We start from the raw sequence: 13,538 nt of genomic DNA on the forward strand, positions 1-13,538 counted from the left end.
CAATCTAGAAACTAACAGTTATCATTCCTAATCAAGATCTATGGTGTCCATGTCTGCAACAACACAAATCCAGAGCATTTAAGCAAAAAGATCAAGAACAACAACAATGATGATTTGTAAAGCAAATATATAAACGATCCCAAGATCGGCAAATGTACATACAATAAGAGTAGAAATATACATACAACACCCACCATCGAAATGAAACATAGGGAAGAAAGAAGATGAACCGGAAAAATATCACCGTTACAATGAAATCGAGACAGATCCATGATTAATCCACATGATGTAGAATCCAATGGTGTTTCCTAAACCTCTAAACTACCAAAAATGGATCAGAGCTCAACTTGTCAAAGAAGAGATGATAAAAACCTAGAAAAATCTGTTCTAAGCTATTTATACAAAACTGATTTATGCACAGCGCGCGACGCGCCCTCCAGCGTGCATAGCGCGCTCTCATTTATGTACCAAACCGCCCTAACGCGCGAAGCGCCCTAAAAACCGCGCGACGCGCCCAAACTTCTGTCAGCTTTTGTTCTTCAAACTCAAAGCCCGCGACGCGCCCTCCAGAGCGCGTAGCGCGCTGCACCAGAACAGCAGAATTATTTCCTCTTTGCTCTCGCAGCCGTGTCTTCGACACTTTATTCCTCAAGGCTCCAAAAACGCAAGAATACCTATAAAAATACAACAAAACTATCAAACGGTATAAAAGTGTATGAAAATACAAGTATTCGTAAAGTAAACGCAATTACACAAAAACGGGGAATTATTCAATCGGTATTAACAAAAAGCGTCGATAAGTGCCTCTATTTACATACACAAAATAACTACAATTTGGCACTTAACAAAGCCCGCTTGGCCCGGCCCGACGCAGCCCATAAAAAACATAGGCCCGATGAGCTGGCCCAAAAAGATAGGGTCGTGTTTTTTAAGGTATTTTGCAGCCTGACCCGCGCTAAATTGTTGGGCTTATGGACCGGCCCGATGGGCCGAGCCCATTTTGACAACTCTAGTCACAATGCTTACTTTTATTTTCTAATATATTGTTTGTTCTGGTGGGAAAACTTCACCTTATTTTGAAAGGTGCCTACTTTGTTACCCACCAAAAAATAAAGGGTAAGTTTACCCATCTTATTTGTCATAAATGTATTGGTTAAGAGATTTGTCACTTATTATTAAAATTAATGCTTTGTTTGGATTAGAAATAAAAGTGATAGGAAAGAAAATGGAAGGAAGGAAAGTTGTAGGAATGAAAGTGAGATGATTTTTTAATTGTTTGGTATAAATGAAAGTGAAAGGAAAGAAAGATGAACAAATGATAAGAGAAAAATTCTATATTTAGTAAATGACATTAATATTCCTGTTTAGTATAAAAAATTGATTAAAGTATCAATAAATATTTTAATACATATAAAGTAATCTACAAATAAACAATATTTATTTTTGGGTCTTGCTAACAAGTGCCCTTAGGGCAATGGTTAAGCATTCCAAAAAAAGAAAATATTTTATAGAAAATTTAATATTTCAGTTTTTGAGTCATTAAATACGCAGATTACCGAGATAAATTTACTATTTTTAAAGTCTTAACCATTTCCCTGAGGGCACTGGTTAGCATTTCTCCTTTATTTTTTTAATATATATATAAACAAACTACATAAAATAGATGATTTACGTAAATAAAAAAATAAAATAGAAAGAAATTTTTTATATTAGTTTATATTGAAGTATTAGAATGAAAATGTAAAAGATGGAAAGGAAAATGTGATAAGAAAAACACACTAACTGTTTCTTTTATTTTTCAGTTAGTTAGTTACTCTAGGGTTTGATTGTGTGCAGCACATACACACTCCTTATGATTCAGCTCCTAGAATGTATATATAGCTCAGTGTGTTCACCATAAAGAGTAATGAGAATCCACCTTTCTTCACTTACATGTTCATGTTAAAATCTCTTAATATGGTATCAGTTTTACATCCATGAACAAATTCTCATTCTCCTTCTTCTTCATTGCTTTTGATCATATTGCTTCTTTGATGCATCATTTCATCAACTCTGCTTGCGATCTTGTTCTTATTTTGGATCGTTTTGCACTGTGATTATGCAAAGTTTTCTTTCCTTTCTGTTGCGATCTTCATTGTTGAAGATCTTCATTTTCTTCCTTCTGTCATTTTTTGTTGCAGACTCTTGATGTTTCCTCATCGATCCAATCATGCCACCGCGCGTAGCTCCTAATCATCAACTCGATCTAGATTCTATCTACTACATTCACCCAAGTGAAGGTCCTAATTCTGTAAGCATCAATCCCAAGCTTGATGGCTCCAATTATCTTTCTTGGAGAAAATCATGCAACGTGCCTTGGGAGCCAAGAACAAGGGAAAGTTTGTTAATGGTTCCATGAAAATTCCTCCCGATGATGATCTTAACTATCCACAATGGGAAAGTTTATTGGAATATTCTGAATTTCTTGAGTCCAAACCAGTTACCACTCCATTAGATCCTGCAGTGAAATTGCACCAAGATTCTAGTCTACCATATTATGACATCCCTTCCTATCGAAGACTTGTAGGTATACTATTGTACCTCAATGCTACTCGACCTGGCATCACATTCTGCACCCAACAACTAAGTCAATTCCTTGCTAGTCCTACAGTTACACATTTTAATACAACATGCAGAATTTTGCGCTATCTCAAAACTTTCCCAGCTCGAGGAATTTTCTTTCCACGAGATTCAAGCCTACAATTGAATGGATATTATGATGCTGACTGTTCGGGTTGCTTAGATACCAGAAGATCAGTATCAGGACAATGTTTTTTTCTTGGAAGATCTCTCATTTCTTGGCGCACTAAGAAACAACTCATAGTTTCTCTCTCTTCTTCAGAGGCAGAATATAGAGCTCTTATTGCAGCCACATGTGAAGTTCAATGGCTCCTCTACCTCATGAAGGATCTTCATGTCACATGTTCCAGAAAGGACGAAACACTTGGAGATAGATTGTCACATCGTTCGGGAAAAACAAATCAAGGGAATCTTAAAGCTGCTGCCTGTAAAATCTAAAGAACAACTTGCTGACTTGTTCACCAAGTCACCACACTCCCAACCTTTCAATGAACTATTGCTCAAGTTGAAGACGTTAGATATCTACCATCCTTCACCTTGTGGAGGGATATTGAAGTATGAGAATGAAAATGTAAAAGATGGAAAGGAAAATGTGATAAGAAAAACACACTAACTATTTCTGTTATTTTTCAGTTAGTTAGTTACTCTAAGGTTTAGTTGTGTGCAGCACATACACACTCCTTATGATGCAGCTCCTAGAATGTATATATAGCTCACTGTGTTCACCATAAAAAGTAATGAGAATCCACCTTTCTTCACTTACATGTTCATGTTGAAATCTCTTAATAGTTTAAAAAACAATATATTAATGGAAGCACCTTTGTCTTTGTGAACAAAACATAAGGTTATTATAGTCTTTATGAACAAAATGTGTGTTTTTTCACACTTTCCTTTTATTTAATAGTAGTTTTTTTCCTTTCTCACTGTTCATAAAGTCACAAATAGTGGAGAAATCTCGTAATTTGAACTTTATTTCCTTCTTCATTTTTCTCTAATACATTCATTACAAACAAACATAGTGTAAATATTATAATATACAATTGTAGCAATAAATTTTTGGTAATTACACATTTACTCTACTTGAATGCATTGATTGTGCACAACTTCATATGAGTATTTTTTTTTTGACAGCAACAAACTTAACGACTTTCATTCCTTAAAAAATGATCAATATAAAGAGGTACCTGTCATACCCCAATTTTTGACCTAAGATACCACCTCATATCATAGCATATGCATCATTTGCATCTCTAACAAATTGCATAGCTTGTGTTTGCTACTTGTGACTCAGCAGGATTTGATCAGGAAATCACTCATCAGTACAAGTAACAATCAATTAGGGTTTTGTTCTCCCTTCATTTCAGATGAATCATCTTCATCAACAATCAACATTTGGTCCTTAGAGATTCATTTCAACAAGCTCAAAGGCTCTGAACCAACCAGATTAGGGTTTTGACTGAAGATAGTATACTCCTGACTTTTGCTCAGGATTTAACCTAATGACTTGGGACATGACCTCAAGACCCCAAGTGCATCATTTTGACCTAATCTATTGACTCAAGACATCTCCTACACAAGGATTGATCAACAGTGAAATTTCAAATCATCAGATTAGGGTTTTGAACTATCAGGGACTGAAATCAGGGATCACATTTGGGAAACCCTAAAAATCCCCAGGAAGTCAATCAAAGGTTTCAATCATCTTCAAATAATCCCTATGAAAACATCCAATGGAAATTACATCTCAATTCAAGATCCACAGTCATCAATTTCATCAGATTGACAATTAGGGTTTTTGACCTAATTCACTGAACAACTGACTTTTTTATCAGGACATGGTGCCACAACTTAAACCATGGCTCAATATCCTCTAATGCCTCAATATGATCCATTCATACCATTCATTTGGTGGGGATAGCTTGGTTCATTTGAAATCTCCAGAAACGCGATTCGTCTGAAAAAGTCAACTGTACAAGATCACCATTGACTTTTGGGGAATTTTGGTCAACCATGACTTTTGAAGTTTTGAATCATCAATATATGATATATGAAGTCATTTGATCAAGAAAAATCAAGAAAATCAATCAAGAATCAAAAAGTCAAAAGTTTGACTTTCATACTTAGAAAATTTTCTAAGTGTTTTTCAATGGTTTTTTTTCAAACTTTGGGAGGGAATTTCTCAAAATTGCACCTACAAACTGAAAAAAACTTCCAACATGAAAGTTGTAGATTTTGATCCAATGAACAACTTTGTCACATATAATTTTTTCCCAAAAGATCAACCATTTAAGAGATATGGAGCTTCAAAGTTGGTATCTTTTGAAAATTTCTCTTAAAACTTCATTTTCTTTAAAGTTCATGGATCTTTTTCACCCATTTCCTTAAAGGTCTTGAAGAAAATTTCAACTAGGGTTTTGAAGTGTGTAACATGAGCTTTCCAAAATGTCCAAGAGCATGAAAAAATATGGAGTGTAGCCATGGTTTTGAATTTTGACATTAGTGAACTTTTCACTTGAAATTTCAAGTCATTTTGCCAAAGTTATGAACCATTTTGCCAAATGATCCAAGTAATGATGCATAGATGCAATAATTGGAGATATTTTCTGATTTGAGATCAGAATGGAAAGAGATAAGAAGCTTGGCAAAATAACCATGGTTAAGTCACTTTTAACCATTTGCATTTAATGCAAAAGATGCTAGTTTATCTCTTAAGCCAAGTCATCATACTTTGGGCAACTTGCAAAGGCTCTGCATTCAGAAAGTTTGGCCTATAAATAGAGGTGCAAATCACTCTTCAAATCACACCAAAACCTCACAATTATAGGTTTTCTCTCTTCTTTCTTAGAATGCAAGTTTCTTAAGTTTCAAAGAGGTAAAATTCTCAACCTCTAAACCTTTGAAGTTCTGGCCAAGGTGAGGGTTCTAACATCTCATAAACATCAAATGTGATGTGTTTGATCCATCCACACACCCCAAAAACACCTAAATCTCAGAATCACTCTTCAACCACCATGTTTGCATAAAATGAGCCTTAACATATCAATTCTCATACCAAGCCATATCTGTCCAAGTTAATCATCCAAACACACTCCATATACTTCATATGAACTGTTCCAACCATTATCCATGATCTGAAACATCAAAATCAACTAGCTTGATCCTCACTTGAGCTAAACTGCAGATCGGGTACCACAAGGTGATCAAGAGGTTTTCAATTCACTCCAAGCATCCAGACATGTTCTATAAGGTCCATTGAAGCTGTCCAGATTGAGCAACAACATCTGTAACACCTCCAGGCTCAAATTCGATTTCCAGCTTTGCCATTTTTGAGGTAAGTGCTCATGAACTTCAAACTCATACATACATGCATCATAAATGAAAAATTGAGTTGCTATCATGTTTCTGCACTATCACTGATCAATAGCCCTCAATCAATTTCACAATTCATCAATTATACACAATTTCAGATTGAATCATAAGATTAGGGTTCTTCGTGTTCATCAGAAAACCAATGATCCTAGAGTGAAAATAAATGCAATTAAATGATACCATCGTGTTCCTTATGAAAATTCGAGCAAGATAGGCTATTCACTTGATCAAATTGGTTCAGTTTTAAGAAAATTCAAATTCAAATGGGGTTTGTGTTCTTGGCGCCATATTTTTGGAATTGAATTTAGAAACTTGATTCAAAACATAATCAATTTGTTGCAAATGATTAACAGACCACGCGCGTGGTCCAGTTGGTTAAACTTTTGAGTAATAACCTTAAGGTCACGAGTTCAACACTCATAGGGACCAAAACCATTTTTTTATCACTTGTTTTTTTCAATTTTTTACACAACTTTAATTAATTATTTAACCAATCAAAATAATTCATTTTCACTTCATTTTTTGCACACCTCTTATTTAATATACATATTTTATGAATACCAAAAAAAATCATCAAAAAATATTTATTTAATACATTTTTTAATTAGGTTTAAAAAGACATGTTTTTAAATGTTTTTAAATACTTTAAATATTATTTTTCATTTGATTTTTAACCTAATCATTTGTAAATATTTTTTGTGATCAAACCCTAATCACTTAGGACTTAATTGAGCATTAAAACTCGTTTTAACTTAATTAAGTTGATTTTTTTTTCAAATTCAAATCGTTTTAAAACAAGCGATCGCAATTCTTTTCAAAAACGATAAACCATTTCTTTTTGATTTTTCTTTTCAAAAGAAACTATTGATTGAATCTTTTTGAATTGATCAATTGATTTTCAAAACGAAGTGGGGCCTCTCGAATATTAGAGAGTGTAAGTCCCATTTCTTTTCCTTTTTTTGTACAGTTTTCAAAACAATAAAACATTCTTCAAAATAAAATCTTTTCAAACAGTTTTCAAATCATTTTCAAAACAACAAAACTTCAAACTTTTCAAATATACCATGGGCCTCCATGTAGGTATAAGTCCCAAGCCCCTTTTGTACATACCCTTGCCTTTGTACAGTTTTTCTTCAAACAGAAAACTTCTTTCAAAACAACTTTTAAACAGTTTTTCAAACGACGCGTCTGTTAACAAAACAATCAACCATGTTTTATAAAATACCACGGGCCTCCACATAGGTATAAGTCCCAAGCCTCTTGTAAGTATTTTGTTTGCATAGCTTTGAATAAACTCAAGTGGGTCTCTCCCCGAGTATAAGTCCCGAGCCCCCGTGTATACAAATGGATCATGCTTACAGGTATATTTCCTTCATAAACTCCATTATATACACACACTTTGTCATATATATGTGCTTGTTCATACTCGTTCATATTTGTTCATGTACTTGTTCATATTTGCTTGTACTTGTTCATACTTGTGATTGTGTTATATATGCTTGTTCAACTTAGTACAACACTAGGTTCCCCATAGCCTCCTATTGGGCTTCGTGCAAAGAATCTCCACTAGTTTAGGTTAGGACATAGAGTATGGTTTCCCGGTGAAATCGCTCTAAGAGCTCAAACCAACTATACCATGCCTCCTCTTGGGCTTTGAACAAACGACTTGTCCCTCCCATAGCCTCCTCTTGGGCTTACAATGCAAGGACCCTCGATTGTCCCTCCCATAGCCTCCTCTTGGGCTTACAATGCAAGGACCCTCGGATAGCCTCCTCTTGGGCTTCGTACAAGGACCCACGGGCTTCTTATAAGCATCCCCAATATCCAAATCAAATACCCTAGGAGATTAGACATTTATCATCTCTATGATAGGAGTATCTCTTCTATATCATCACAAACAATCAATCAATCAATCACTCAATCAAACTTTTTTGCCACAAGGCTGGCTAATCAATCAAACCTTTTTGCCACCATACTGGCTGATTAATTAAAGTTTTTGTCACAAGGCTGACTTCATTGAAACTTTTGCCACAAGGCTGGCTGATTAATCAAAACTTTTTGTCACAAGGCTGACTTCATTGAAAGTTTTTGCCACAAGGCTGGCTAAAAAGCATCTTTATCATTCTAAGCGCCATAAGTGGCATGGCCCAGGGCTTGTAATGAAAAGATTTTCAAACAAAAAACAAACAGATGTATGTGATGATATAGATTAGATACATCGAACATTGAGATGACATTTGTCTCTTTTCCTTTGCTTCCACTAGCATAAGTGGGAACTACGATTGCTCTGACTTTCTCAACATCCCTTTGAGAATACGTAGGCACAAGGTCGTATCCTTGGCGAGCAAAACTTCTCTCTCAAACCATTCAAACCTTAGCACCCGTAGACCCCGAGCTACAGATGCTCTGATTCCCTCTAGGGGATATGTATGCAGAGGATCGCGATGATCTTTGCGAGCATAATCAAACAAACACCTTAGTCTCCCACCTATTTCACAACAGAACCTCCACCACAAAGGACGAAAAAACAAAACAAAGAAACCTATAGAGTACTATAGATATGCTGGGTGCTAATACCTTCCCTTCGTATAACCAACCCTCTTACCCAAGATCTCTCCCCACCTTTTAGGTTATTGCAACTTTTTTCCTTTTCCTACTTTGGAAACAATAAAAAGTTTGGTCGAAACAAAGAAAAATCATTTTTTTGAGCACTCGAGCCCAAAGAAGGCATCAGGTGTCTCATCCCGAAAAAAGGATACGATTTTTCCCCGCGACAGAAAAATGGCGACTTCACTGGGGACCATCTTTTTATTGTTTCCAAAGAAGGGGTTATTTCTATTTGTTTTGTTTTTATTTCATTTTTATTACATGTTTGGTTCTATGGTTCTGTTACATCTGTGGTTCTGTTACAAGTGATACATTATGGACAAATCCTAACCCGGATTAAGTACACATAAGAATTAGGTGGAGGGTATAGTCATGTATGGCATACAAGGAGTCAGTCCTTAAAAAGTCAGCATGAGAATCCTTCCGCTCAGTGGAGGTTCCTTGTTGGTAGTATATGTTTAGCAAGTTTAATTGCGAAGACATTATTGCTTTCATTGAACTGTAGAAGCTGAGTTGGCTGTAGAATCCCAACCCATCCTGGCCTTATTAGGTTGTGGTGCAGAAACTATTTAGGTGAAGACTTGGATTAGTTGTCATGCGGAGAACCACACTCAGACGAGTTTTTCTTGAGAATATTGCTGGCTCATGAGTTTAATTGTGGAAAGCCGGTAATATCCGAAAGAAAAATGTAGACTCTGACGTATCAGTAGAACATGTTTTGCAGGTGATAAACCCTAGTACTATCCCATGTTTGGTTCTCTGACCTCATGCTCGTGACGCTGGACCTTTGAACCTATGTGTACTATGTTTTGAATTACCATGTTTGTAGTACCATGTTTGCGTTACCATGTTTGAACTACCATGTTTGCTTTACCATGTTTGAATATGTGGCATCCACGCATCCATGCATTCATACATTCATTAAAAAACCCATCTTTTTCCATAAAAAACATGATTTTTTCCAAAAATATTTTAGAGAAATTTTCCTTGCAAACATTATAGGATTAAGTTATGGAAGGGGTAAAAAGGCATACCAAGAAATACGGTTTCAAAGAGCCTAATGTGGAAAGACTGAAAGAGTTAGCATCTTTTGTACAAGATCCTTCCGATTTTAGGAAAAGCCATGGAAAGCTTTTGTCTATCTTGAACACTCATGTTGATGAAGGACTTCTCAAAACTCTGGTTCAGTTCTATGATCCCGTCTACCGGTGTTTCACCTTTCCAGACTATCAGTTGGTACCAACCTTGGAAGAATATGCCAATCTTTTGGGTATTCCTGTGTTTGACAAAATACCTTTCAATGGTTTGGAAGCCATTCCTAAGTCACCAGCCATTGCAGCAGGTATCCACTTGAAGAAATCTGAAGTAGAAAGTAATTGGACTACCAAAGGAAACCTTCCGGGTTTGACTTCGCAGTTTTTAATAAAGAAAGCCTTTGATTTCATTGAAACTGGGAGCATGATAGCTTTTGAAGCTGTACTAGCCTTGCTCATCTATGGGTTGGTTCTGTTTCCCAACATCAACGACTTTGTTGATATCAACGCCATAAAGATCTTTCTGATTGGAAATCCTGTTCCGACTTTGCTTGGTGACATGTATTTCTCTGTCCATCATAGGAATCGCCAAGGTGGTGGAATCATTGTATGTTGTGCACCTCTTTTGTACAAATGGATTGTTTCACACTTACCTGAGTCTCCTACTTTCATGGAAAACCAAGAAGGTTTGCGTTGGTCTCAAAGGCTTATGTCTCTTACTAATAATGATATTCATTGGTATACCTTGGCTCGCTGCGGCACAGAAACCATTGATAGTTGTGGAGAGTTCGCCAACGTACCCCTCATTGGTACACAAGGAGGAATTAACTACAATCCAGTCCTAGCCCGACGACAACTCGGGTATGCAAATTCAGTTAAACCTGTTGGTCTTGCAGTGGAAAGCTACTTCTACCAAGAAGGAGAGGATCCTCAGAGGTTGAAGACAAGAATGGTGAAGGCTTGGTACGACGTCCGAAGAAAAGAAAAAGGTGGGATAAGAAATTGCATTGCCACGAACGCCTACACCTGCTGGGTAAAGAAAAGAGCAAAGGAGTTTCAAATGCCTTATGATTATGAAAAACCCATGTTCCCTGCAGTATCTCAATTGCCCGACATTCCCACTATAGAAGAATACCAAGAGACTTTAGCCAAGATGAGGTTAGAAAAAGACGCTTGGGAAGAAAAGTTTCGAAGAACTGATGTGGAAAACAGAAAGTTGAAGAAACGAGTGAAAGATCACGAAGAAACACTCTGTTATCAAGATGGATGGCTCATGAGTAAAGATGAGAAGATCCGTCGGAAAGACGCCGCAATCAGGAGGTACATCAAAGAAATCAAGAAAAGTCTTGAAGCCTCGACAAGCAACGCTCCGATGCCTGACAATTGGAAGAATGTTGTTGACAAGCTGAGGGCTGAAAAGGCCGAGTTGAAAGCTTACTATGGGAAAGAAATCATGAAGCTCAAGCTGCACAACGCATTTGGTTCTTCGTCTGATGAAGATGCTTAGGATTTGTTTAGATTTTTATTTATCATTTGCTTCTGTAAGGAGCTACGCTCCAATGTTGTAACATTTTCCCATTATTTCAATAAAAGAATAGTTTGTGTTCAAATGTTTGCAAGGAAATAATCTTTAAAATGTTTGGAAAAATCATAAACTTCTTTTTGCATACATCATTCTGCATATCGAGTCTGTTGTATAGAGTCTCATCTTTTGGATATTTCTCCAATAGATCGTCAAGTTGTCGCGTCTCAAAGTTTCTCGACCGTGCTCGCAATCAGATCACAGATACAATACTCGTTCAAGCAGAAGAAGAGTAATGGAACACTCTGAACAAGAGAATATTGAGCTTCGTGGTACAGTGACCACCTTTCAAGAAAAGTTGGAAAGTCTCACTACTCTGGTTGACTCTTTAATGGCTGCACAGAATCAGCCGCCGCCACCTAACAGTCAAGCAACGGTAACATCTGAAGTCACTACTCCAGTTTCTACGGTTGCATTCAGCATTCCATCTTTCTCCATGCCAGAAGGTTGGGGCCCGCCTTTCAGCTTTGGTACAGGTTTCCGTCATAATTTCTCTGGGGTTCAAACAACCACAACTGAAGCGCCTGCTACACAAGGTTCAGCATTTATTCCACATTCGGGGGTAACTTTTTCTCAAATTACTATGGCACTTTCTCAACCCACTATGACGGTTGCTACTCCTATGGTTCACACTGTTCCTTACGGAGACAATGAGATTTATCATGATCAGGGTGATAGCACAAATCAGCGAAGCCTTGTGGGAGATCTCCAAGAACAATTCAACAAAATTCAACTGGAAGTCAAAGCTATTCGGGGAAAAGATTTGTTTGGAAAGAATGCTCAGGAGCTATGTTTGGTTCCCAGTGTACAAATACCAGCTAAATTCAAGGTCCCAGACTTTGAGAAGTACAAAGGTAGTTCTTGTCCACAAAGTCATCTCGTAATGTATGCCAGAAAGATGTCTACTTATGCAAATAATCATCAGTTGCTTATCCATTACTTTCAAGACAGTTTGACTGGTGCCGCACTGAAGTGGTACGCAGGTTTGGATAGCACCAACATTCGGACTTTCAACGATCTAGGCGAGGCCTTTGTCCGACAATACAAATACAACTCGGATATGGCTCCAGACAGAGATCAGCTCCGATCCATGGCTCAGAAAGATCATGAAGCTTTCAAAGAATACGCCCAACGATGGAGAGAAACTGCTGCTCAGATTAATCCACCGTTAAAAGAGAAAGAGATGACAAAGATCTTCTTGAATACTCTCAGCCCGTTTTATTACGAACGCATGATTGCTAGTGCTCCAAGTGATTTCACCGAAATGGTAAACATGGGGATGCGTCTAGAAGAAGAAGTCCGAACCGGACGTCTAACTAAAGAAGGTGGATCTTCAAGCGGAACCAAAAAGTTCGGAGGTGGTTTCCAAAAGAAGAAAGAGCAGAGTGTTGACATGGTATCCCAAGGGAGGCCAAAATGAAGTGTCAATCGTCAACAACAGGTAGCTGCTATCGCACCAGCCGTTAATACAGCACCAAATCCGGGATTTACCCCGCAATTTCAACAACAACAGCCTCGACAACAGGCTCAGCAGTTCAACAACAATCAGAATCGTGTGCAAAGAGCTCCACAGTTTGATCCGATTCCAATGACCTACACAGAGTTGTACCCTGCTTTGATTGAAAGAGGTCTTGTTCAAACTAAAGCACCACCACCAGTACCTGAGAAACTCCCATGGTGGTACAAAGCTGAGGTCTCATGCCCTTATCATCAAGGAGCACCTGGCCATGATCTTGAGCATTGCATAGCCTTGAAATATGAAGTTCATAGGTTGGTTAGATCTAATCTCCTCTCTTTCAGAAATTTGAATCCAAATGTGCAAGCAAATCCACTGCCCAATCATGGAGGGCATGTTGTAAACATGGTGTATGGATGTCCTGGTCCATACCGAGTCTATAATATCAATTTCTCAAGAGCAAATTTGGTACAAATGCACGCTACTCTCTGTCAAGGGCAGAATTTTCGCCAGCATCACTATGGTTCCTGTAGCATATGTTGTGTAGATCCTCACGGATGTTCGATTGTGAGAAGAGATCTCCAAGTACTGTTGGATAATGGTACTATTCAGATCTACAGAAATAGGAATGAAGATGAAGTTAACATGATAGGATGTTATCCGCATGAGCTTTTAGTCTCAGATATCAACTCGGAAATGCCTAAAGTTAACGTCATCGTTCCTCATTTCAACATGCCTGAGCGCATAGAAGTTACTTACAGCAAGCCAAAGGTTCCTATTGCTCCTTTGATCATTTGTCTACCTGGACCTGTTCCTTATGACTCTGACAAGGCAGTTCCATACAACTACAATGCAACAATGATAAAGGATG

The 13,538-nt window shown here is 37.5% G+C and overlaps 1 protein-coding gene across 1 annotated transcript; it reads left to right on the forward strand.

The window, feature by feature from the left end:
• The first annotated feature begins 2,343 nt into the window (after positions 1–2,343).
• On the forward strand, positions 2,344–3,057 carry LOC131634561 (secreted RxLR effector protein 161-like). The gene has a single exon (XM_058905231.1). It carries the CDS (start codon positions 2,344–2,346, stop codon positions 3,055–3,057), a length of 714 nt encoding a protein of 237 aa, XP_058761214.1.
• The last annotated feature ends 10,481 nt before the right edge of the window (positions 3,058–13,538 follow it).

Source organism: Vicia villosa, unplaced genomic scaffold, assembly GCF_029867415.1.
Source record: "Vicia villosa cultivar HV-30 ecotype Madison, WI unplaced genomic scaffold, Vvil1.0 ctg.001315F_1_1, whole genome shotgun sequence".
Taxonomy (NCBI): domain Eukaryota; kingdom Viridiplantae; phylum Streptophyta; class Magnoliopsida; order Fabales; family Fabaceae; genus Vicia; species Vicia villosa.

Bases quoted from the DNA above. Each gene is read 5' to 3' on its own strand.
- LOC131634561 (XM_058905231.1), top strand. From the start codon at position 2,344: ATGCAACGTGCCTTGGGAGCCAAGAACAAGGGAAAGTTTGTTAATGGT.